Source organism: Eumetopias jubatus, unplaced genomic scaffold (assembly GCF_037043125.1).
Source record: "Eumetopias jubatus isolate StellerSeaLion01/CBP00866 unplaced genomic scaffold, mEumJub1_p1.0 scaffold_5, whole genome shotgun sequence".
Lineage (NCBI taxonomy): Eukaryota > Metazoa > Chordata > Mammalia > Carnivora > Otariidae > Eumetopias > Eumetopias jubatus.
In genome coordinates, this window is record NW_028274811.1 from 78172306 (window position 1) to 78197026 (window position 24721).

General features: G+C 34.0%; 1 protein-coding gene across 1 annotated transcript in view; it reads right to left on the bottom strand.

The window, feature by feature from the left end:
- The window catches only part of ST8SIA4 (ST8 alpha-N-acetyl-neuraminide alpha-2,8-sialyltransferase 4), a 96577-nt gene that overhangs the window by 46104 nt on the left and 25752 nt on the right, over positions 1 to 24721 (bottom strand). The window contains exon 4 of the mRNA XM_028096034.2: positions 6237 to 6530. Coding sequence (XP_027951835.1) covers positions 6237 to 6530 — 294 coding nt within the window. The remainder of the gene's footprint in view (positions 1 to 6236; positions 6531 to 24721) is intronic.

Consider the following 24721-nt stretch of genomic DNA (forward strand, 5'->3'; position numbering starts at 1 on the left):
CCAAATAAATAAATAAAATCTTTATATATATATATATATATTTTGAGGGATGCCTGGGTGGCTCAGTCGGTTAAGCGTCCTGCCTTCAGCTCAGGTCATGATCCCAGGGTCCTGGGATGGAGCCCAGGGTCGGGCTCCCTGCTGTATGGGAAGCCTGCTTCTCCCTCTCCCTCTGCCCCTGCTTGTGTTCCCTCTGTCTCTCTCTCTCTCTGTCAAATAAATGAATAAAATCTTAAAAAAATAAGACAAACCTTTAAAAATATATATGTATATTTTTTGAGGGGTGCCTGGGTGGCTCAGCTGGTTAAGCATCCAACTCTTGGTTTTGGCTCAGGTCATGATCTCAGGGTTGTGAGACTGAGCACCATATCAGGCTCTATGCTCAGCGTAGAGTCTGCTTGAGATTCTCTCTCCCTCTGCCTCTGCTCCCCCCTACCCATGTGCATTCACCTTCTCTATCTAAAATAAATAAATACATAAATAAAACCTTAAAAATATTTTGATATGTCTTATAATTTAAAATTATATCTTAAACTATGCCATTAGGTTAAATGTTTGTTTCAGGATATTGTAGGTTGTCCGCTGATAATTTTATTATAAATGTAAAAGAACTGATTTTTTTATATCTTGCAGTCACATTTTTAAAGTTTCAATATGTCATTTTAAAGTTTCAAACTCTCCTCTTCATTCTTAAAGTCCTATGAAAATTGCTCCATTTTTCACAAGGAAAATTGCAAAATAATAATTAAAATATCTAATCATGTGTAGCTTGTGAAGAAATACCAATGAAAAGTTTGCAACCCCAAACCACTTTAATACATTCATATAGTCTCTTAAATTTGTAAATGTATCTTTTATTTGTCCCTATTAGATTACTCTGTCCTTATTTTGTAAGATTGTTTTAAAATTAGAATCTAGATATATTTTTTCCTCCTATTTTATTTAATATGGCTTGGGATGAATGAGCATTCATTAAAACATAATCTAAGAATCTCTTAATTTTGCGACTGATGGTTATATTTTTAGAGCTTAAAAAAAATCCTACAATTAAATAGATGTTTAAAGTTAGTGAGCCATCACAATTTTCAGACAGGAAAAAAGTTTAAATAATGAAGCTTGGCAACATGAAAACTATCTAAATGATTCTCATTGTGTTCAAGAACCTTTTGCTTCGCAAATCACTTAAACTTTCTACTTGTAATTGCAGTACTTGGAAGGCCCTTCACATTTTAACAGAGTGATTATGTGCACACTAAACTACGCATACTAGGAGCTCCAACCTTTTATCAGAGACAACAAACTCCAATAATCAACAGAGGCTATGAAATTCTCTAAACTATTTCCCTGAATTTTATTAACCACAGTGTTTCAGAGAGATGTAAAACAGATATGTAAAGAACAGATCTTCGGGGAGTTTGTTCTTGCTTTCATATCATGTGAATCTGTCTCATCAGCATTTGTACTTCCTTATTTTCTTTCAGAGTTTCAGTAGCTTTGTAGAGTACAAACATGTTGAAATGCTACACTGCATGCATTAATGTATTTGTGTCATTAATTCCATAAGTGAAATTACTTTTCACATATACCATGTATACAAATTTACAAAGTATTTGAAAGGTGAAAAGCAACTCTAGAGCTACTTTTTATATCCTGGGTCACAGTTTTTAGAATTCAATCACTTGTCACTTGAGGGGGAGAATGTAGACGTATAAGCAGTAAAGTAGCAAGGTAAGTTCCTTCTGGAGAATTCAAAATAAGTCTTGTTAAAAACACCTAAAGCACAGTAATCAAAAGAAAGCGTACCATTAACTTCATCAGTGGTCAGAAGTTTGTTTTGTCTTGTTACTCTTTGGAATCAAATGCTTAGGAATTAGTGAAGTAGCTTATAATGGTTATGGAAGGAAAGTGGATAAGATGAAACATAAAAGGAGAGTATTGATGAACTAGTTATTAAAATGCTCTGTACTTTCTATATTTAGGAAAGTCTATAAAAAGTATATATGAATTCAAAGTTGTTGATCATGTACAACTCTATCTGGATTCTAATTCATTGAACATGCTCCATTCCAACCATACCACTTATTTTGTGTTTTGATATTGATAGTGAATGAAGAAATATAAAACACAATTTAGGGAACAAAAGTACTAATTCCAATGCTTATATGGAAAGGCAAAAGACCAGAATATTCAACACAATATTGATGGAGTAGAAGAAAGTCAGAGGACTGAAACTACCTGACTTCAAGACTTACTATGAAGTAGCATAATCAGGACAGCATGATGTTGGTGAAGAATAGACAAATAGATCAGCAGAACAGGTAAAGAGCCCATAAATAGATACACATAAATATAGTCAACTAATGATTGAGAAAGAAGTAAATGTAATACAACAGAGCAAAGATAGTCTTTTTTTTTTTTTTTTTTTTTAAGATTCTCCTGGTGCCATCTTGGGCTGGAGGTTGCTGGGAGAACCCAGACTGCGCACGTGCTGAAACCTTTCTCCTGTCCTCTGATGTGTGCCTTACAGGTGCCCCAGAGATAGTCTTTTCAACAGATGGTGCTAGAACAACCAGACAACCACATATAAAGAAAAGAAATTAGACAAAGATCTTATATCTGTCACAGAAATTAACTCAAAATAGATGATAGATCTAAATGTGAAATGCAAATCTATACAATTCTTAGAAGATAGGGCACCTGGGTGGTTCAGTCGGTTAAGCATCTGCCTTTGGCTCAGGTCATGATCCCAGGGTCCTGGGATCAAGTCCCGGCTCAGCGGAGAATCTCCTTCTCCCTCTCCTCCCTGCTGGAGCTCTCTGTCACTACGTCTGTCTCTCTCAAATAAATAAATAAAATCTTAAAAAAAAAGATAACATAGAAGAACATCTAGATAACTTTGGGTTTGACAATGACTTTTTAGATATATCGCCAAAGGCACGACCCATGAAAGAAATAATTGATAAGCTGGACTTCATTAAAAACAAAAGCTTAAGCTCTGCAAAAGACACTGTCAAGAGAATGAGAAGACAAGCCACAGACTGGGAGAAAATATTTGCAAAAGACATATCTGATAAAGGAGTGTTATCCAAAATACACAAAAACCTCTTAAAGCTCAACAGCAAAAAAAAAAAAAACCAACATCCTGACTAATAAAATGGGCCAAACACCTCAACACACATCTCACTGAAGAAGAGATAAAGATGGCAAATATGCATATTAAAAGATGCTCTATATCATATGTCATCAGAGAAGTGCAAATTAAAACAGCAATGAAATAACACTACATAACTATTAGAAGGGCCAAAATCCAGAACACTGAAAGCACCAACTGGTGAAGATGTGGAGCAACAGGAATTCTCATTCCTTACTGCTGAGAATATAAAATGGTACAACCATTTTGGAAAGCAGTTTGGCAAGTTCTTATAAAACTAAACATAGTCCTATCATAAGATCCAGCAATTGTACTCCTTGGTATTTACCCAGATGATTTGAAAACTATGTCCGCCCCAAAACCTGCACACAGATGTGTATAACAGCTTTATTCATAATTGCCAAAATTTGGAAGCAACAAGTGAATGAATAAATAAACTGGTACAACCAGACAATGGAATATTATTCTGTACTAAAAAGAATGAGTATCAGGCCATGAAAAGACATGGAGGAACTTTAAGTGCTTAATGCTAAGTGCAAGAAGACAATCTGAAAAGGCTACATACTGAATGATTCCTATTACATGATATTTGAAAAAAGGCAAAACAATAGAGACAATAAAAAAACAAACAAACTGAACATAATAAAAAAAAGAAGATAGTGGACATTATCTATAATAACAGAAAACTACATAAAATCTAAATATATGAGATGAGTAAATGCATCTCTTATTATGATATATCAGCTCAGTGGAAAATTGCTCAGCAATACATTTTTATTATGAAGACAAAAACGAACAAACAAACAAACAGTTCTTGCCATGAGTTAGTGGGGAGGTATGGATGAACAGGCTGAACACAGAGGACTTTTAGGAAAGCAAACCTACTCTGTACGATACTATAATGGTAGATACATGTTATTATACATCTGTCAAACCCACAGAATATACAAACTAAGAGTGAAGTGTTGTAAAAATTATGGTCTTTGGGTAATAATGTTGTGTCAGTGTAGGTTTATCAGTTGTAACCAATGTACAGCCCTGGTACAAGATGTTGATAATGGGGCTCTGCGTTTGTGGGGGCAGAGAGTATATGGGAAGTCTCTGTCCCTCCCTCTCAACATTGCTGTGAACCTAAAACTGCTCTAAAAATAGTCTATTAAAAATAGTAATAAATCAGTAATCTTAAAATTTATTAGTTTCCTATAATCAAGGAGTAATTACTATAAAATATTTGTTTTTGAATCTAATAAGCTATCACTGAAGTGTGTAGGTATATGTGCACGTGTGTGTCAGAGTGTGTCTGTGTATAAGATAAGACAATAAGATAGAGTGTTATGTTTAAAATTCACACTCAAATGATATTCAACATTAACATGTCAAAAAATAAGATGTGTTCTTAGCACAATGCTGTATAAAGTTACCCTGTTAAAAACAGATTCTTTTCTTCAGAGTCAGATTGTAATTACCAGGAATCTTCGTAATTAAAAAAAAAAATTACTTATCCTCCAAATGAATGTATTTTATCTTACTTTGTTGAAGCTTCATGTCAAACATCAGAAGAATGAATGTTGAATAACCATGATCTAATTATAAGAATGCAATTTAATTGTGTACAGAATAACACAATCCAAGAAACTGTCTCGAGTTTTAACCAAGGAAATCATCAATCCCGGAAGGAAAGTATCACATTAACAAAACACAATGAAAACTACCTTAGCCCAGCCTCAATTACAGTTTTTGAAGCAGACTATTTTTAACTCTGCATTTGGAAACCTTTTTTCTTTTAGAACTTCCAGCCATTCTACTTAATAGGTCCCTTGCACTTGCCCTTCCTTCCCATGGCCACTGATTCTGCCCTATATCTTTATCATCTTATGAGTAAATTAATCAAAAAGTGGAATTGGCCTTCACACCTTTAGCACCTCTTCTTGCCCATGCAAAGTCAGCTGTTACAAGATTTACTCTCCTAAATTCACACATATAACTTTGCTTTATGCAAAATAAAATTGATTCTCTTCCTAACCAGATCTTAAGTTATATTTCTAAATTTGTATTCCAATGCTCCACAATGGACTCCATTATTTCACAAGTTGACCATGTACTTATTTCCTTCTCAGGTCACTCTAATAATGCAATAATATTTCCTTCTGTTTCATTTTCTCTTTCGCCATCTCTCTGTCCCTGTCTCTGTCTCCTTTTCTTTTTATTCCTGGTGAATAACTATTCTGCTCTTCAAGTCTAGTTGACTTGACTAGACTTTTAAGTCTTCTTTGCTAATATGAGAAACAAATACTATACTCATGACAATATACCACCTTACCATGAGTTTATGTCCTAGCTAGTTATATATGGGTTTGTTTCTACCGTAAAACCCATGCATTCCTTTAAAGCAGTGGTCAGCATTCTTCATTTTTCTGCCTCCAATATCTGACAGTAGATATTCAATAAAGTACATCATTGCTTATATTTGTATTACATATTTTACAGATTTATACGTATGCATGACTGAATTTGGCCTTTTGGTCACTTGCCGCTTTTAAATAAAAGTCCGTTTCTTAGGTTTTACATCTGAGCTTTTATTAATAAAAGGGAAATGTTGACTTAATTCATAAAAATGGCATCTGCGACTTGTGGCCGGGGGAGCATTAAGGCATGTCATCTCAGCCAGCCTTCTCTATCTCTGGTAGGCCTCTTAACTACAAATGGGACTTAATTGCTCCTTAAATACATCTAACATTTATGCTTCCATAATATTGCCCAGTAGCCATATAGAACTTCTGTTGGTAGTTTTCTTACCTCAAATTCATTAACTTTACTATGAATCCTTACTACTTTTTCACACAGCAAAACATAAAAGCAGACGTAAATAAGTGCCAAGTTCAAATATTTGCTTTTTCAAGAAAGTGAGCTAAAATAATATGGTACTTAAACAAAATTCAATTTGATAAATAGAATAGCCATTATAAAAAAAGTGGAAACATATATCCATTGAGAGATTTTACTGAGGCTCCCTCCTGTCTAGGGAAAATGTTTAGTTATGTGTTCCATTGTGCCAAGGACAGACTGGTCCTTTCCAGACACTTACCCTCTGACAGCATGAATAAGTCTCAATGATGGATAGGCAGTTCGCACTTTCAGTTTATTCTTAAGGATTAATGCATTAACCCACTCCACGTGCTTCTCTCCTCCTTTGACCATGAAAGCAGGGATCCAAAGGACACTGTCATTCAGCATGGAAAGTCTATGAACAAATTTTTCTCTGTCACTCTCATTCCGAAAGCCTCCAAATGCTCTTTGTACAACTGATGGATTCATGGTAATAAAATCTGATTTAGTTCCCACATCCGCAGCAAACTCCACCACAGGGGCTAGATTACACCTGAAGAGGAAAAAAATTAATGGACAAATGAAAAATAAATATGAAACATTCACTCCTAAAATGGTGTGCATAAAAAGAAGAGTGGGAAACAAGCATTTTCTTTTCACCAGGTTGGAAAAAAAAAAAGATAATCTGCCTGGTAAAATTATATTTCAGTAAGTTAACACATATTCAGGAATATTGTCCTCAATAACGTGATCTCCTAGTATAGGCTCAAATTGTCATTTATATTAATTCAACCTGTTTTCTAAGAATACTGTTTGCTGTTTTTTATCTTCATAAAACCACATGATATGAATTCCTAATAAGTGATTTATGATGGTGAATTCACAAAAGTTCAGTTGCCACGCAGTCGGCAATCTAAACCACATGCTATTCTATAAGTAAGTAAAACATATTAGACTTGATGTTCCAATCTGTACTACTTGTTAAGCTTAAGTCATTTTAACAACTTTATCAACATAATCAAGTGAAGGTAGCTTTTCTGTATCCTGAGGTCAAGTGAAAGTACAATTCCTTATAGTATTTTCCACAAACGTATTTGTAATTGCTCTCTACCAACCTATATGGGAAAGAAAAGTTAGAAAAGTAGAATTATCACATTTAATATGCCTTTTTGGGATATTAAATAATTCAGAGAAGCACTTGCTACCAAATATCTTTCTGTTCTTTTTGAGCACGTCCTCAAAATGTCTATTTTCCCCTGCTAACATGCCACATACGTTTTGTGTTTTGGGGAGAAGGGACAGAATCTGATGTCCTGTTCTTCCCACTGAAGCTCCAGGGCCTCACAAAGTGCTTGCACCTGATTTTATTCTTGTAACCTGATTTCAGTCTTATGCTGAAAGGGAGCTTTGAAAAGCACCATGAATTTTGTCATCAACCAATTTGTGACGCTTCTTTGATTCTATCACACAGATCTTTGGATACTCAATTTAAAAGATAGCTTAAAATATTTTTAATTTGCTAAAAAAAGGCAAGTTTTAATTAGTTACTAAGTGAAAAATCAGATTTGAAACAAACAAGAGTTTGGTAATTTAGAAAAAATCATTTAAATCTATTCAATCTACAGCTTCATGAAGACACACACACATACACATACACGATTTATTTTTCTTTCCTTATATCAGCCTTTAAAGAAAAGGCAAAATAAGCTGATTTCTTCTTTCTGTATTTTTGCAGGTTTGACTGCGTTATGAAAGTTTCTCACAATATTCTTCCTTGTGCTCTTTGCCACTTTAATTAAATTCTCAAACAAGTTAGATTTAATTAAAGAGTAAAGTGTGTGCTCTGCTATTAAAAATACTGGCTTTTATATCTTTCCTTATCTCTCTCAATTAATACATCTTATTACTTTCTAATCTCTGATAACATTTAGCTACCACAACAAACATCTCACACAATTAAGCAAAGTCTGTTATTTAGGACGAGCTCCTCAGAGAAAACAAAACAAAACAAAAATAACACATCATAATAGTTAGAATTTTTTCAAGTTATATATACTTAATTATGCCACTATATCATATGATATAGTATTTGTTCTAGCCATGATCTGTGTACTATATGAGATTAGATACTATTCATTCCCATCACAGTAAGAATATTATGAATGGGACTGCCTTGGAAAATAGCTGCATGTGAACAGAAGCCAAAATGAACATCTTACTGTGGAATTCATGGAAGATTGAGGACATGGTAATTTTTCAAGTCCAAAACTATGCTCCATGCCAACTTTAAAAATAATCTAAAATTCTAACCAAGTTAATTATAAGATGAATTTGGATACTGTGGGGAAAATGCATTCAGAACATCACTATTACAGACACTTCTCCTTCCTCAGGTAAAAATAGACAACACTTGTAACGTTACAGTTAACATGATATATCTTTCCACTAAAACAATTTCTCAGCAATTCTTTTCAGAGGATTTCTACAATAGAAAAAAATAACATCTATACTCCATTTTCTCTATAATTGTGAAAATAATCAGAGCCAACCTAGTTAAACAGAACAAAAATAACATTCTACAGCATTATCTTTTCAGGGGGAAAAAAATCACTTGATTACATTATGCTTTTCATTATTTTTTCTTATCATTTATTTAAAAACGCCTCTCCTCCCATGTTGGTTAACACTTTTTAGGATTTTAGGATTGACTTTTAGGATTGACTCAGCATATTCCTTAAGCATAACTGTCTGGCCATGTGTATCTTAAGAACTAACAAGAGATTCATCAGTGAAATTGGGTGTTGAAAGACAGGTACTTTCCACTAGGAAGCAAAAGTAAACTAAGAGAATAAGAATATTTCTGGAGAATAGTATTGATCTAGGAGACAAATGAATGTATATGATGCAAAGAATGCTAAATGATTGCAGAGCACCATGAGATCAAAGAGTAATTGATTCACGTAAGCTTTATTGTAGAGTTTTTATGACCTAAGCATAGCCCAACCAAGTTTTGTGAGGGATGGAAATAGAGGTACTGAAAATAGCATGACAGAGGGACACATCATAAAATATAATGTATACTAACTCTAGGAGTCCAGTATATTCATTTTCCTTGGAATGATTATGTCTAATTTTTCACTGGAAGGAAAGATTAACATTGTTGTGTCCATATGTGGTCAGTGAATTAACTACTCTGTAGTTGAGTCAGATATTTAGTCATATAATTAGCTGAATGCCACATAATCAGGGCAAGCATTAAGAAACCCAAAATAACCAGCCAGCTGTGTCACACTCCAGCAATTCAGTAGACTTGCTGTGAACTTCATAGCATTACTAGTAGCAATACTGCTGATTGAGCAAGATTATGAATAGATTTGCAATCAAACATTCTTCATGTTTCTTTTTAAAAATCTTCTTAGGGATTATAATACTCAAAAGTATCCAGAATGTGTAGCAAACATTTATGAATTAACATATTATTCTGCATTGATTCTTAATCCCATAAAATTGATGAGTGGACAATTTTTAAATGATGGATTTTTGTGAGTCAATACTATTGAGTATGTACGAATATTTAATATGCTCAACCTCTATTTCTTTAGCCAAATTAAATTTTTGTGCCGTCCAACTATTTTTGACATATCAAAAACATGAAAACATATATTCAGAAGTAGGTATGTAGGCCAAACCCCTGTTTACTCTAAGCTGTCCAATTTTAAATTTATTTGTGTTTATTTTCCATCATTAAAAACCTGTAGGAAGGTACTCCAGACCTCTGAAATTTCTTCTGTGATCACACAGCAGATGGGATCACCTCTCAACATTCCTTTTATGCAGAAGTGAAGGTACTTGCATTTCTTTCAAGGCTATATAAAATGTTTTGAATTAATTTTAATTTAATTCATTTAATTTTTTAAGGAAAGAACTTCTTATTTCATGTATAAAACCTGAGGATCGAAGCTTATGGTTCCTATCTGCTCCCCTCCTGCTTTTGAGCTTGAAGAGTCAAGAGAACAAAGAATCTCTGATACCTGTTTTGTTTTTTTTTCAGGTTTTGTGGTTAACCTCTCCAAATGGCTAGGGGAAGCTAAAACATGCACCCTATTAGTCTTTCTGACTTTCTCAAGTGAGGGTAGTAGGCCCTAAATAGACCTGAAATCAGTATTTTTTGCAATACTTTGAGGTAAGGAGTCATATCATCTCCACTTCGGAGATGAGAAACCAAGGTCAAAGTGGTTAAGAAACATGTCCAAGCATTGGGGAAGATATGTGGTACGGTGAGCGCTGTGAATTGTGTAAGACTGTTGAATCACAGATCTGTACTTCTGAAACAAATAACGCAACATATTTTAAGAAAAAAGATAAAGAAGAAGATAGCAGGAGAGGAAGAATGAAGGGGAGTAAGTCAGAGGGGGAGACGAACCAGGAGAGATGATGGACTCTGAAAAACAAACTGAGGTTTCTGGAGGGGAGGAGGGTGGGGGGATGGGTTAGCCTGGTGATGGGTATTGAGGAGGGCACATTCTGCATGGAGCACTGGGTGTTATGAACAAACAATGAATCATGGAACACTACACCAAAACAAATTATGTAATATATGGTGATTAACATAACAATAAAAAATTAAAAAAAACAAATAAATAAAAAGAAACATGTCCAAGGACATAGTGCATTTAAAAGAAAAGCACAGCTGTTTTAGAATGACTTTAGGACAGGAGTTTTAATTGACACTATTTATACACGTGATTTCTTTCAGAACCAGAGGAAATATCAATATGTTCATCCTTCAACCCAACCTTCCTATAGGAGAAAGAGTGCAGATTCCCAGGACTTAAGCATATTACACAAGTCCACTTGGCCATGATGTTCCCCAAATCCTGAGCAGTTATTAAACAATACGTCTTAAGTATCTAAACCATAAAAATAATACAGCTCAGAGCTCTTGAAGGAGAGGATTTTCAAAATGCTGATAAAAGGATTAAATATCGATGTGACTTTTTGAAATATGAAGCATAGGATTAACAGTTAATTTATATGTGGCATACAATTATGTAGTAAACAAAGTATAAGAAATAGAGATGAAATATCAAGTTGAAGATCTGCATTGCAGTGTGGTGGATGGCCACAGAAATACACAAACAAATATACACATATCACATTTTATGCTTGCTGATCAGATAACAAATAATGAAATCCTCAACTTGACAGAAATAAAAACAAATGACACTTACGTCATGAAAATAACTAAGTGACAAAACAGATGAAGAAATTTTTTCACAAACCCAGATTTGTTTACATTACTGGTAAAGGTGGGAAGAAATGTGCCATGTTATTTCTAGGGAAATCACAGAATAAAAAAAAATTTTCAAACTCATTCTAAAAGACAAAGATGAATACTGAGAATTATGTTAAGCTATGTCATTCCCACACTTCTGCCAAAACCAAAATAGAGTTATTGGGCAAAGTTGCTACAACTGCACAGATATTATTTAATAACTTAAGTTTTTTGGGGTGAAGGGTGGGGAAGATATGCTAATGAATGGATATGTTGTGCTTAAATGAAATAAAATATTACATATGCATCTACTATGTACCCAATTTTAGTTTAAAGTTTAAGAATAAAAGGTATTCAGTTTAGTTTCTGCCCTCAGCCATCATTTAAACAGTAGCTATGTGGGCATTGGTGTTCACATCCCAATCTGTGTGACCTCAGGCAAGTTACTTAAACTCTCTGAGATCCAACTTTTTCTATAAACAAGGCTATTAACACTGATTGAAATGCTATTGAGAAAATTAAATGAAACACAATATCTGAATTTCCTCTCAGAATTGCTTGCTTAGAGTTGGTAATAAATATTAGCTAATGGTAATCATTTTTTATATGCTCTTTCCTTTTGCAACCTATTGTGAGACAAAAGGAATGCATGCGGATAAATTAAAGAGCATGTTGGATAGAAAGAATTTATTGAGCAAGAGTGCGGGGTGGGAAGATTTATTTATAGCACACTTAACAAACCATTTTGCCTGGAATTTAGCCATCCCCACACCACCCCCCAAAAAAACTAATTGGGATTTGAATGGTTGATTCAATGACTAAGAACATCTTGAATATTAGACAAAAGTCTAACTTCATAGGCAGTATGAAAAATACAGAAGCTCATAGACATGGTCAATTGTACTTAAGAAAGAGACTATGAGACATGTATTCAGGAAAAACTAGAATAAAGTTCTACAATTAGAACTTTGACACAATTCTTATAAAAGGTAGTGAAGATCTTTTTTTTATGACAGTAAAAAGAATAATAGCTAAGTTTTATTCAGTACTCATTATGTGCAGAAATTGTTCTATTTGCTTTGCAAGTAATATCATATGCAGTTCTCAAAATAATCCCATGAGACAGGCACTATCATTATGTTTCTCCATTGATGAAGAAACTGAGCTGTGGTAAGCTGTATACATTTACAAAGCTTGTAAGGAGTAAAGGCAGGTTTTCAGCTCTTGTGCATGATATTGTGCATCAATTAATTCCTGTGAATGAAAACGAAGAACTAGACAAACAAATTTTGTTAGATATCTTGGCCACAAGTTCGGCTGCATTTAAATGTGATACAGCTAAGTCTAGCATCTCATTGACTTCATTAATTCATATGTCTGGTCTGAAGGTCTGCTTGACTAAAGGAAGTGAGGAAGTATGTCCTTCCTCACTCTCCTGTAAACACTCTTCACCAAAGGTGGAGGTTGGATGGGAGAAGATGACAGTCCCAGCATGCGGAGGTTACTCCTTGGCAGCAAGGATATATAAATACCTGTGCTTCTCTGAAAAACCACCAAAGCAAGTCCATATGAAAAGGAATGTGAAGGGGGAAAAAAAAAAAAAAAAGGTTAATTCTGAGATTTCCTACCCACAGAGTACTGAAGAAAGGTGAGGTAATTCAAAGTAGGTGTACATAGACTAAGGAAGGAAAGGGAGGAAGGAAGGAAGAAATGAAGGAAAGAGAAAAGGAAGGAAGAAAAGAAGGCAGCAGACGGATGGTACCATTTAAAAGCACAGACTAAAATTCACAATGAGACTCCATAGTAAAATTCATGGTAAAATAAGGAAATTGTCCTAGGTGAGAATGAGAAGTAAAGTCTACACTTTGAGTTTAATTTTGAAATAAATACACTGACCTGTTTAGGTGTTCATTTTCTTTTTCTTCTGGAACTTTCTTGCTCATAAAAAGTGTTCTCATTATCAAAAACTACATATGAACAAGTGGTACTGCTGAAATGACAAATCTCCTCGATCTTTCTTAAAATAATGAGAGGATACTGAAATGATCTCAAAGTATCATAGAGAGTACTAGAAGGCTATCAGTAATTTTATCAAATTTGAAGGCAATATTATCTCGGGCACCTGGGCGCTCAGAAATCATGACCTGCCTTCAGCTCAGGTCATCAGTTCATGATCTCAGAGTCCTGGGATGAGCCCCTTCTTGGGAATCCCTGCTCAGCAGGGAGTCTGATGCTCTCTCTCGCTCTCGCTCTCTCTCTTTCATATAAATAAACAAAATCTCAAAAACAATACAAATATCTCCTCTTATATAAAGCACTGGTTTAAAAATAAGGCCTAAAAATGCAGACTTATTCCAAGACTTCAGCTCTGGACAATATTTTGACTCAATAGGCCTCTACCTAGACTGTCACAATTAACTCTAGCATATGAATAGACAAGAGTCTGGGAAATCAGGAAGGGTGGTGAGAGTCAGAACTTTTCACACTGACATTTTTAATCAATCTCAAACCTGACATTTATCATTCTTCTTCTCGGAGACTACCCAGTTTTGAGTAGTATGGATACTTACAATCATCACCTATTTTTCAAGAAGGGATGAAAAAATAGGAGGGATAAAAGGAACAATAGGAGAAGTAAAAGGGAAAAGTAAGACATTGGAAGGGCAATGACTCAAAAATATATTTTTCTCAATTAAGAATAAACTCTCACAGCCTCTGGTTGTCAATGCATGGTTGTGTGCACTAAACAATACAGAAGGGGAGAGTTTTGATGGCTGTTCTCTATCTAGGGCTTAACAATATATTTATAAAAGTTCATAAACTTCCTGAGCATTGTTAAAAACTTGTCATTATACTACACGGATCTTAAAGGAATTTAAATATGATTTACTAATGTAAGCCTTTATCACAATTAAGAATTTGCATGTGATTGTTTTCTTTTTCACAAAAGTAAATATGGAATATAGAGTAGCAAGACTAATATTTACTTGAATTACTGTAAATGTTGTTCCTTGAAATTGCATATAGCATATGCATAAGCATCCTGTCTAAATGTTTCTTTTGTAATTAAAAAGTAATCATTTTTATTTCTCTGAAGAGGGTGTAAAGAGAAAATGATGGCGGTTGTTGAGAAATTCCCTGTTCATTGTCTTGGGTTAAAAAAAAAAAAATCATGACTGGGATATTTAAGACAAGTGGGTGGGAAACCAAGCAAGAATTCTTAGATATTCTCAGGTACTCTTGTCATAATCAGGGGAACTGGACCACTCTCCATTGATCAGTGGTTGCTGAGGTCACTACTGTTTTGAGGGAAGAACTGATTCAGCATGAAATTTATGTTCTTAAAAATTATGTTGTGCATTAAAAAGAGGGAAACTGGATTCATGAAATATTATGGCTGATATTTTAATCACTCATGCCAGAAAACTAAGGCAGAAAAGCCATAACTTTTTCTCTTTGCAATTCATAGTGTTAATAAACAATATACATTGTGGTCATTACAGTGGCTTGGGAAACACATCTGAGTTTTTGAATTTTTAGTGATTACATTATCAAACTTGTCATAGCAACATAGCTTTGACATTTAATTTTCTCATTTAAGAAAATAAGAAATAAAAATAGTTTGATTTCTCATTATAAATTATGAATATATTTTTTCTTTTCAGTTTTTTGAAAGTATAACCGAAGGTTGAAAAATGATTTCTAACTTAGTATATATGATTTATTCGACACTTGGCCCTGGAAAGACAGTTGGTATAATGCTCAGAGTATTTAGCCATTCTGGTACCAATCTCAGAAATGCTGTCAAATTATGAGTGAATAAAAATGAATGTTTTATTTTCCGATATAACAGTAGGCCAAGGCAACTTCACATTCATTAAATCATATTTATTCTAAGTGGAACTTTCTCATACTCTATTTTAGTAGAAAGTCACATTTTTCACTTGGTTGAAAGGCCTTGATCTCCATAATTCTTTTATCCTCTGTATCTGATTCAGAAAGTTCCTCTCAGAAAATCTCTCCTGAATATATTGTCTTTTCTATTCCTACTGATATTTTCTCAACTTAGCTTAGGTACCACCATGTTTCTTTGAACTACTGTTGCAATAATTTGTTAATGAATTGTTTTTCAAACTATTAGCTAGACCCATTGGTGGATCATGAATTATATTTGGGGTCAGATAAGCAATTTTTAAAGAATGTGAAAGAACAGAATGGATTATAATCGAAAACAGCAGTGTTTCTGGCACATAATTTTATGAAAATTTGTTGAAGTTGTGTGTGTGTGTGTGTGTGTGTGTGTGTGTGTGTGTGGTGTATGTAGTAATTACAATGGAAGCAGTAGGAGGAGTATATCATGATATAAGTTGTATTTCTGACTATGCATCTGTATTAAACAGAATTGAAAAACATTGCTCTAACCAGTTCTTTAACACAAAGACTCCAAATTTATTATTCTGCTTCAAGGATGTTATCATCTTGTTAAAATGCACATTTGATCACACTGCTATCCTAACCAAAAAAATCTTTAGTGATATCAGTCTAGGATTTTCATAACTTGTCTCTACCCTTACTTTTCAGAATTATTTTTCTACAAGCCCACTGCCTATCTTAGATATGAGTGGCTTCAGTCAAATCCATGTAGTCTATGAGTCTTTTCTATGTCCCTTTATTTATGATGAGATCTCTGCCTGAAACGACCTCCCTCTCCAAGACACTTTAGCCTCTAACCCAGAAGTCATATTTGCTCTTAAAACTCAAAGGTTAATATCCATTACAATGTTTGACATGATTTCTTTGGCAGAACTAATTGCTTCTACTGCACTGTTCTAAAATATTTACTAATATCTTTATTCTACCACATATGAAAAGCTATCATATTTAGTTGCTTGTTTAGGGTTGATATCTTTAATGAAATTAGTAGGGCCACCATAATAATAATAATGAGAATTACTCTGTATTTTGTGTATGTGAATTGAGAACCTGTGTACAGGTATTTGATCTCTCAGTCTTCTAAGAACACTGCTGATGCTCTAAACCAGGTCCTGAACACACACAGAACTGAGTCAGAGGTTAACGCAACTCTGAAAAATGGGCAATTTTGCTTGCATATTTCCCCATTTAATGGGGACAGGCTCTTCTGGCCTTGTGATGATACATACCAAAGAATCCAGACTGGGCCCTCAGGCTATCAGTTTGTGAGTTCTGCACCAAATCTTCTGATATCTGTACAATTATTTCAATTTTTATTTTTAACATGTTAGTTGTGTTAAACATGTTAAAGATGTCTCAGTAGAAATATGATATAGTGTGTGTTTTGAGAGTTGAGCTAAGGAAAACATAAGGTGCAGTACTAATAAATATGTGTTAAGCTGAAAACTGAGTTTTATTTATTTTAAAGATTTTATTTATCCATTTGAGACACAGAGATACGGAGAGAGAGAGAGCATGAGCAGGAGGAGAGGCAGAGGGAGAGGGAGAAGCAGGCTCCCCGCTGAGCAAGGAGCCCGATGTGGGGCTTGATCCCAGAACCCTGGGATCATGACCTGAGCAGAAGGCAGATGCTTAACCATCTGAGCCACCCAGGTGCCCCTGAAACCTGGGTTTTAACTGTAGCTGTTAAAATGTTTAACAGTCAGAAGCTGTGCTAATTAAAAAAGACCAATATTGAAAAAAAAATCATCATTTTAAGTTGGAATTATTTAACCTAAAACAAGAAATGTGATCTGTCCACTGATGTACCTATTTTAGATGACTGGTGTTTCCTGTAAGCAGAGCCATTGTCATTCAAAACAAGTTAGGAAGACTGGAGAAGTTCTAAAGACATAATATTTTTTCATTCTGATTTTTTAAAACAGCTCTAAGTCAAAATTTACTCATAAGAAGAGTTAGTACATAGGGATAAGTGGAAACCAGAAACTACAGTGTTTAGCATTCTTCCAATTGTTAGGATTTCTCCCCCTTTATTTTATTAAAGTATAACAAGTTTCAGTTTGTGGTTTGTAAAAATGAAACTCCCAGTTCTCCCTTAACCAAATAGTGTTCTGCTTTTTAACAAACACCATGTAAAATATTGAGGCAAGCTTAAAAGTCCGTTATGCATTAAAATTGTCCAACACTTAGAAATATCCTCATCAGGTAACTAAAGAATAGATCAGAAATATATCCTCATCAGGTAACTAAAGAAGAGATCAGAAATGTCATAAATATAAAAGGTACCAAATTAAGCATTCAAAATATTAATAGTTTTCTTAAGTTACATGTAGAAGGTCATGCCTGGGGAATTTGAAAAATTGAAGTAAAGGGCAAAGCATGCATATATACATGTTAAAAAACTAAGGATTATTATTAATGACCTTGATCATTGAAACTAAAAAGCACATCCACACAATACTTCAATAGGAGAATGTGCACAAAGAATAAGGACAAGAATATCCATAAACACAACCACATTCTTGGAAAGGGAATTATTGTTCCTGTTACAAATAGAACTGTCTTAAAACTTAGTTTCATTCATTTTTATAATTAATTCCTTCTGTCTCACTGGCAGCAACGCTTTGTTCTTAGCTCTATGATTGCAGTAACTGTACTATATTCTCTTACTCCTCTCTCTATCTCCTCCATCAGACAGCAATCTCCAAACAGAACAGACCATGTAACTTGTCTTTATTTCCATAATATCTACTGCAGTCCCTCAGGATTTTGCATCTAGTGGCTGCTTGATAACTTTGTTGAATGAACAAATACTTGCTGAAATAATGTGACAACAAATTAATGGAACTACTGTTTTTACTTTTAAACTTCAAATAACTGCTTTTATTTTTTAAATAATCATATTTAAGAGCAATACATTTATGCCAAAGATGACACCAGTACTCAAAAAATAATTATGGGACTCTAATTTTGAACTTCTTTCCTGAACAAGTTATGAGTCATGGTAAAAAAATCATTCTCAGTTCTTTAAAGATCACCATGCTTTTGACTGAAGACCATGTTGTTCAGTCTGATCATCTATATAATTCATTAAATATGATAAGAGCTATCAGTCTGTCACATACCATTTCTATCTAAATTATTCACATTTTAAAGAACATTCATATAATTGAGTTATCTGTAATTATGTTTCACAAACGAGGGGGAAAAACCTTCAGTTTACACATCTTCAAGTTGGGATTTAAACCCAACCTTGAATCTAAAACACTGCAAATTCAACAGACGGTAGCCACACTTGTGGTGAGCATAGCATAATGTACAAACCTGTTGAATCACTATGTTGAACACCTGAAACTAATGTAACATTATGTGTCAACTATACTTTAAATAAATAAATAAATAAAATAATAGGTAGGTCCAAAATAAAACTGAAGTAAATAAAATGAAACAACATGAATCCAAAATTTATTGCACAATACCAACGTTTCAAATGATTTTGATTATCCAAAAACACACATTCTCTCTCTCTAACACACACACACACACACATACACACACACTGTGCTTGTCACTAATGAGAAAACACTAAAAACTACATGAAACCAGAGAGGGAGACAAACCATAAGAGACTCTTAATCTCAGGAAACAAACTGAATGTTGGTGGAGTGGAGGGGGGTGGGAGGGATGGGGTGGCTGGGTGACGGACATTGGGGAGGGTATGTGCTATGGTGAGCGCTGTGAATTGTGTAAGACTGTTGAATCACAGACCTGTACCCCTGAAACAAATAATACATTATTTGTTAAAAAAAAAAAAAAAAAGATAGTAGGAAGGGAAAAATGAAGGTGGGGGAATCGGAGAGGGGAGACGAACCATGAGAGACTATGGACTCTGAGAAACAAACTGAGGGTTTTAGAGGGGAGAGGGGTGGGGGGATGGGTTAGCCTGGTGATGGGTATTAAAGAGGGCACGTACTGAATGGAGCATTGGGTGTTATACGCAAACAATGAATCATGGAACACTACATCAAAAACTAATGATGTACTATATTGTGACTAACATAATAAAATAAAATTTAAAAAAAAAGAAACTACAGACTACAAAACTCTATAAATTGAAGTTTTATGTATTGTTTAAAAAAACAAATACATCTATATATATGTGTGTGTGTGTGTGTGTGTGTATATATATTTCATGCTCAAAATCACTCAGGTAGTATTACAGCTGGAACATGAGTCCAACTCTTCAAATTCCCAGTATATCACATTTCCCATCTATACTCCAGATTTTTAACATATTTTTTTAAAGTAAAAATTGGTTTTGTTCCCAATTTAAAAACAGTATTTGTGTTCGCTGCATGGGGAAATGCATACACACACACACACACACACACACACACACACATCAGTACCAAAAACAGAAGTTAAGCTAATTCAAACGTAAAACACTTTTAAGTCTCTGTCTAAAAGATAATCACTGTTAACATTTCGTACCATACTGACTGAGAATATTCTAAAAAAAATTTCCAGTAACGGCATAAGTCAATATACCAAAAAGATTGCATTCTGTGGTTCTAAGAATTCCGGTGGGTGCCAGTTAAGTAGATATGGGAAGTGGAAGGTCTTATCTCTTAGAAAAATGTCAGGGTCCTTTCCCCAAAACTATACTAAATGATGTTGATGTAAGACAACTTCTCTCCCTTCTGATAATACTTGTATTTACTGGTTCTTCTTTATTTATTCTCTATGTACCATGACTTCCCCAGGCCCTGACCTCATCACATTTACAAAAATCTATATGAATCATTAAAACTTTGTTTTGTTTTTCCTTTGCTAGGAAGTGATATTCTTTTCCTGATTTTGAGGCTTAACATTTGCTCACATACATCAGGAGGAGAGGCAACACTCCTGGACCAAAGGAAACAAAAGCCAGATTACAGGATGCAATATTAAGGGGAAAATGTTATTTCTACAAATTGACTGATTAGAAGGAAATTTATTCACAAAACATGGCAACCAGAAGGAAAAAAATTGAAACAACAGTGCAAGTTGACAGGATCTCTTCCAAAGGTGTCTTTTGAATCATAAGAAAATAGAGTCATAGAGTTTCGGAGCCGGAAAGAAATTTATGAGACCATCTAGTTCAACAGCCTCATTTGGCATATTGGGAACCTGAAACCCAAAGTGATTTACGTTACTTGTTCAAAGTTACACAGCTATATTTAGTGCCAATGTCAGCAGGAGGATCCAGCTTTCTGAACTCTCAAATGAGTATTATTTCAATTATACTTCATGGGAAAAAACATAACTGCTTAGCAACAATGACCATTTAACTGCAAATATTTACATCTTCTGTGTACCTAGGTCATAGATATAATTTTCACACCATGAATATACTACAAAGACCTTAATCCTAAACCATTGGAAGAAGAAAGATTACATTTATTGAATAAATAATTTGTACTTGGGTTTATACTAGTCAATTTCACACATCTCATTTTATTTCTATACCCAGAAAAAATAGAAGGTAAGGAGTATTTTCTTCATATTAAATGCGAAGAAATCATGGCTTGGAGAAGTAAATAAATCACTTAAGGTTGAATATATATATTAAATGGAAAGGCTGGAACTTGAAATCAGATATACCTGATTTAAAGATTTATCTCACTTCATTAAGGTGTTAATTCCCTTGAAACAAAAGGTCTCAGTCTCCTCCTCACTTATCTGACCTTAGAATATTTTGGCATACTTTTGGCACACAATAGATATTTTTTAAAGATATTATTTATTCATTTGGGATAGAGAGAGAGATGGGGGGTGCAAAGGAGAGGGAGAGAGATCTCAAGCAGACTCTGTGCTGAGTGACGGAGGGCTCAATACCAGGACCCCAAGATCATGACTTGAGCCAAAATTAAGAGTCCGACACTTAAGTAACCAAGCCACTTGGGTCCCCCAATAAGTAGATATTAAAAGAAAAGAATTTCCCACCAGATGGTCTGTAAATCACAACTGGAGAAACTGCTCAACACTATAAAGTCAGTGTTTATTTTATTTTGTATTTCTTGATTTTTAATTGTTTTTCCTGATTTCATTAAGATATAGTTGACACATAATATTGTGTAGGTTGAAGGTATACAACATGATGATTTGACGTATATATATATATATATATATATATAGTGAAATAATTGCCAGAACAAGGATTAATATATCCATCACCTCACATAGTTACTACTATGTGGGTGTGGTTTTATGTGTTGTTTGATTTGTTTTTTTAGCCTACTTTGAAGAATGGCTGGTGCCTTGTGGAAATATCAGACATTATAATGGCATTCCTATTCTATTTTACATGCTAAATCATCAAAATTTGAAATGTACCCTAATAAAGACAATTTCTCACTGTCTTCATATTTCAGAGTAAACATACAACTAAAAACCTCTTATTTCTAATTGAAAAATATAAGTGTTTCCAATCTTTATTTAAAAATAAAATATTAAACTTTGAGAAGGAGAGGAAAAAGCTCTATTGTTGCTTCCTTCCCTAACCTACTGTGTATACTCAGGAAAGTCACTCCAACTCTCTATTCTATGAAAAAACAGAGGTTGTTAACCTAAGCCTAACTAACTCAGAGGAACCAATGGGAACCAGTTAGGTTTCTTCAAGATTCATTTTCTGCCATCCAAAAAATGTCACATTTTAAAATGGAGCACATTCGTGTTTATTATCATTTGCCTTTTCCATCTATTATAGAATTCATCATTCCTTTATTTTCTTCATTTGCCTTCTACTCTATCCTACACTGTCACCATCTTACTTGCCCTTCATCATCATCTCCACCTTTAGACTGCTTTCAGTAGTACCATTTTTATCCCTCTCTAACTGATCTATCACCAGAAATCTTCCTGAAATTTACATTTGGTCATGTCATTCCTCTACAGAGTGGCTTTACAGACTGCCTGCAATATGAAGCCCAATCTCCTTAGTCAGACACCATGGATCCCGTGTTACCTGTCTCTCAGCCTCCTTCTCCAGCCTCACCTGCTTCCATTGACCAACTTTCTATTCCAGCATGCTGAAACCACCTGCAGTCCTGGAAAAGCCACTTTCTTCCATGTGTAGGGCCCTTTGTGCATAATGGATCCAGCCTGGACTTGGTCTCACTCTCTTTTCCCTCCATTCTATATTTACCTTCTCAGTCAACTCAAGTGCTTCTTCTCTCAGGAAGTCATCCTTGACTATCCAGCTTGTGTCTCCTTGCTGCCTCATTACCAGTGCTTACTTCTCTGTATAACTCTAATAAAGCAATTTGCACGTTATTAGTCATTACTTTATCTCCTTCACTAGACCACAGTCATTTCAAACTTAGAGACTTGCTTTTCATTTTTGTATCTCCAATTCCTGATAAATAGGTGGATAAAAGACTTGATTTACTGAATAAATTATAAGAAAGATCAAAGCTATGCTATTTATCACTTGAAACAATAGGTACTGAAAAGTCTGTATTTAATTTTAGAGTAGATATTTTGGGTCTATGTCTATTTACAGATGAGTTTGTTTAAAAAATAACAAATATTGTAAACCCAAAACTGAAGCCTTATTTAGAAAAAATCTGTGGAAGGACTGATCAACTGACCATTTGCTAATGCTCAACTGATGTCAGGAAATGATAATCTCCACAATATTTTACGTTAACATGAATCATAGCATCTAAGCTTCGTTTATCATCTTACTCTGTCCTATGAGATGGATTTCATCACATTTTGCCTCCTCTAGTATCTTCCTTATTGAGTGTTCTTCCTCTTCTTTATCTTTGATTTATATATTATCATGGTCCTTTTATCTGTTAATGTGCTTAAGCTTCTATGCCTCTAAGTATATTCCATTTCTGCTTATAACAACAATAAAACCCCAACAAGAACAAACAAACCAACAAACTCTAAGGGCCTTTCCTGGACTATAGGATACTATGTAAACCCTTAACAGGGTATAATGATCCTTCATCATGTAATTCCAACATACCTTGATATTTCTCCTTCCACATTGTTTCTCATTATGAACCTAACAGTAGAATGGTCCCAAACTCTATCTATCCCAAGACCATGGAAATTATTTATCTTTATGCTTACTGGTCTCTCGCCTTAGATTCCTCTTCTCCACTTGTTGAATGACAAATCATCCAGATATACCATGATTTACTTACGTTTTCCTGTCATGCTTACAAAATGCCTTTATACATAAGCAATTGTTCGTATTTGGATAGATTTCTAGAACTGGAAATAGTGAATAAAGGAATATACTATTTATAAGGTTTGGTAGACATTATCAACCTGATTTTGGGAATAGTATCAATTTACATAATTAAAAAGCATTTCACAGGAGTGCCAATATCGACACAACTTTGCACTTAATATTAAGAGTTTTAAAGATCCCTGCTAGATTGATAGATGAGAAATTGTAGCTGTTTAAAATAATGTGTTTTAGAGAATGGGGTAAGCATTTTAAGACAACATTTTAAAATTTAAAATAGTTAATCACTGTCATTTCCATTTAAAAAAGTTATCTCTTTTAGATAAAATCTTTTTATCCAAGGAATTATATGGTTGGGGGAAAAAAAAGTTAGAGCTTCACTTCAGATCACAATCCATAATGAAATCTGTATTTGGTTTTAAATTAAATTTTAAAAATCATAAAAAATTATAAATAATTATAAAATGGAATTCTGATTTTTACTTAGAACATAAATTTTATGATTAAAATCAATAGAAATCACAAAGGTAATTAGTTTTGTATAAGGTATAAAATTTCATAAATCCAAAATATGACTAAAATAGCAAGTAAAAATATGGTAGAAATTAAATGGAGCAAATATTGCATATGTAGTGGAACTATCCCTAAAATATCAAGTGGTTATTTTAATCAAAATGAGTTTTTAAAAATCTTTCTAATGCCTTGGATGTGGCTCACTACCAGAAACTTAACTGTTAGTAGTTAACACACTTGAGTTAAGGACAAACATATGTTCTGCCAGAGTGGAGAAGAAAGAACTAAGGCCATTTTCAGGAACACAGAGAAAAGAAGAAATATTTTTTCTTTCCCAGAAAAGAGTCTATTTTGCTATAAGGAATTAGCATTCATAGAAGGTCAAGAGGATGATTTAAAGTTTGCCATAAATTACCCACTAGTGGAGAATCAAGAACTGATTGAGTTATAAAAATGCATTGTATCAGTCAAGGAAAGTCAATTCCTCCATCTTTTCTTTTTGAAACATACCATCCCTTTTCTTAGGAAGTTTGATCATTATAAAGTAAAACATTTTTATCTTATTGCTTTAGCTTCCTGAAGAAACATATATCTTCACTACAGTTATTCCTAACATTATACAGTTAGATTTGACAGACACTCATATCTGAGAAGAGTTCCTGTCTCTTTGCATTCCATATTTTCTTTATGTAATTCAGTGTCCACTGTGTACATACTTGATAAATTTGGAGAAAGTATATCTTCTTGTTTATATCAAACAATGAGAATTTGCATTTCT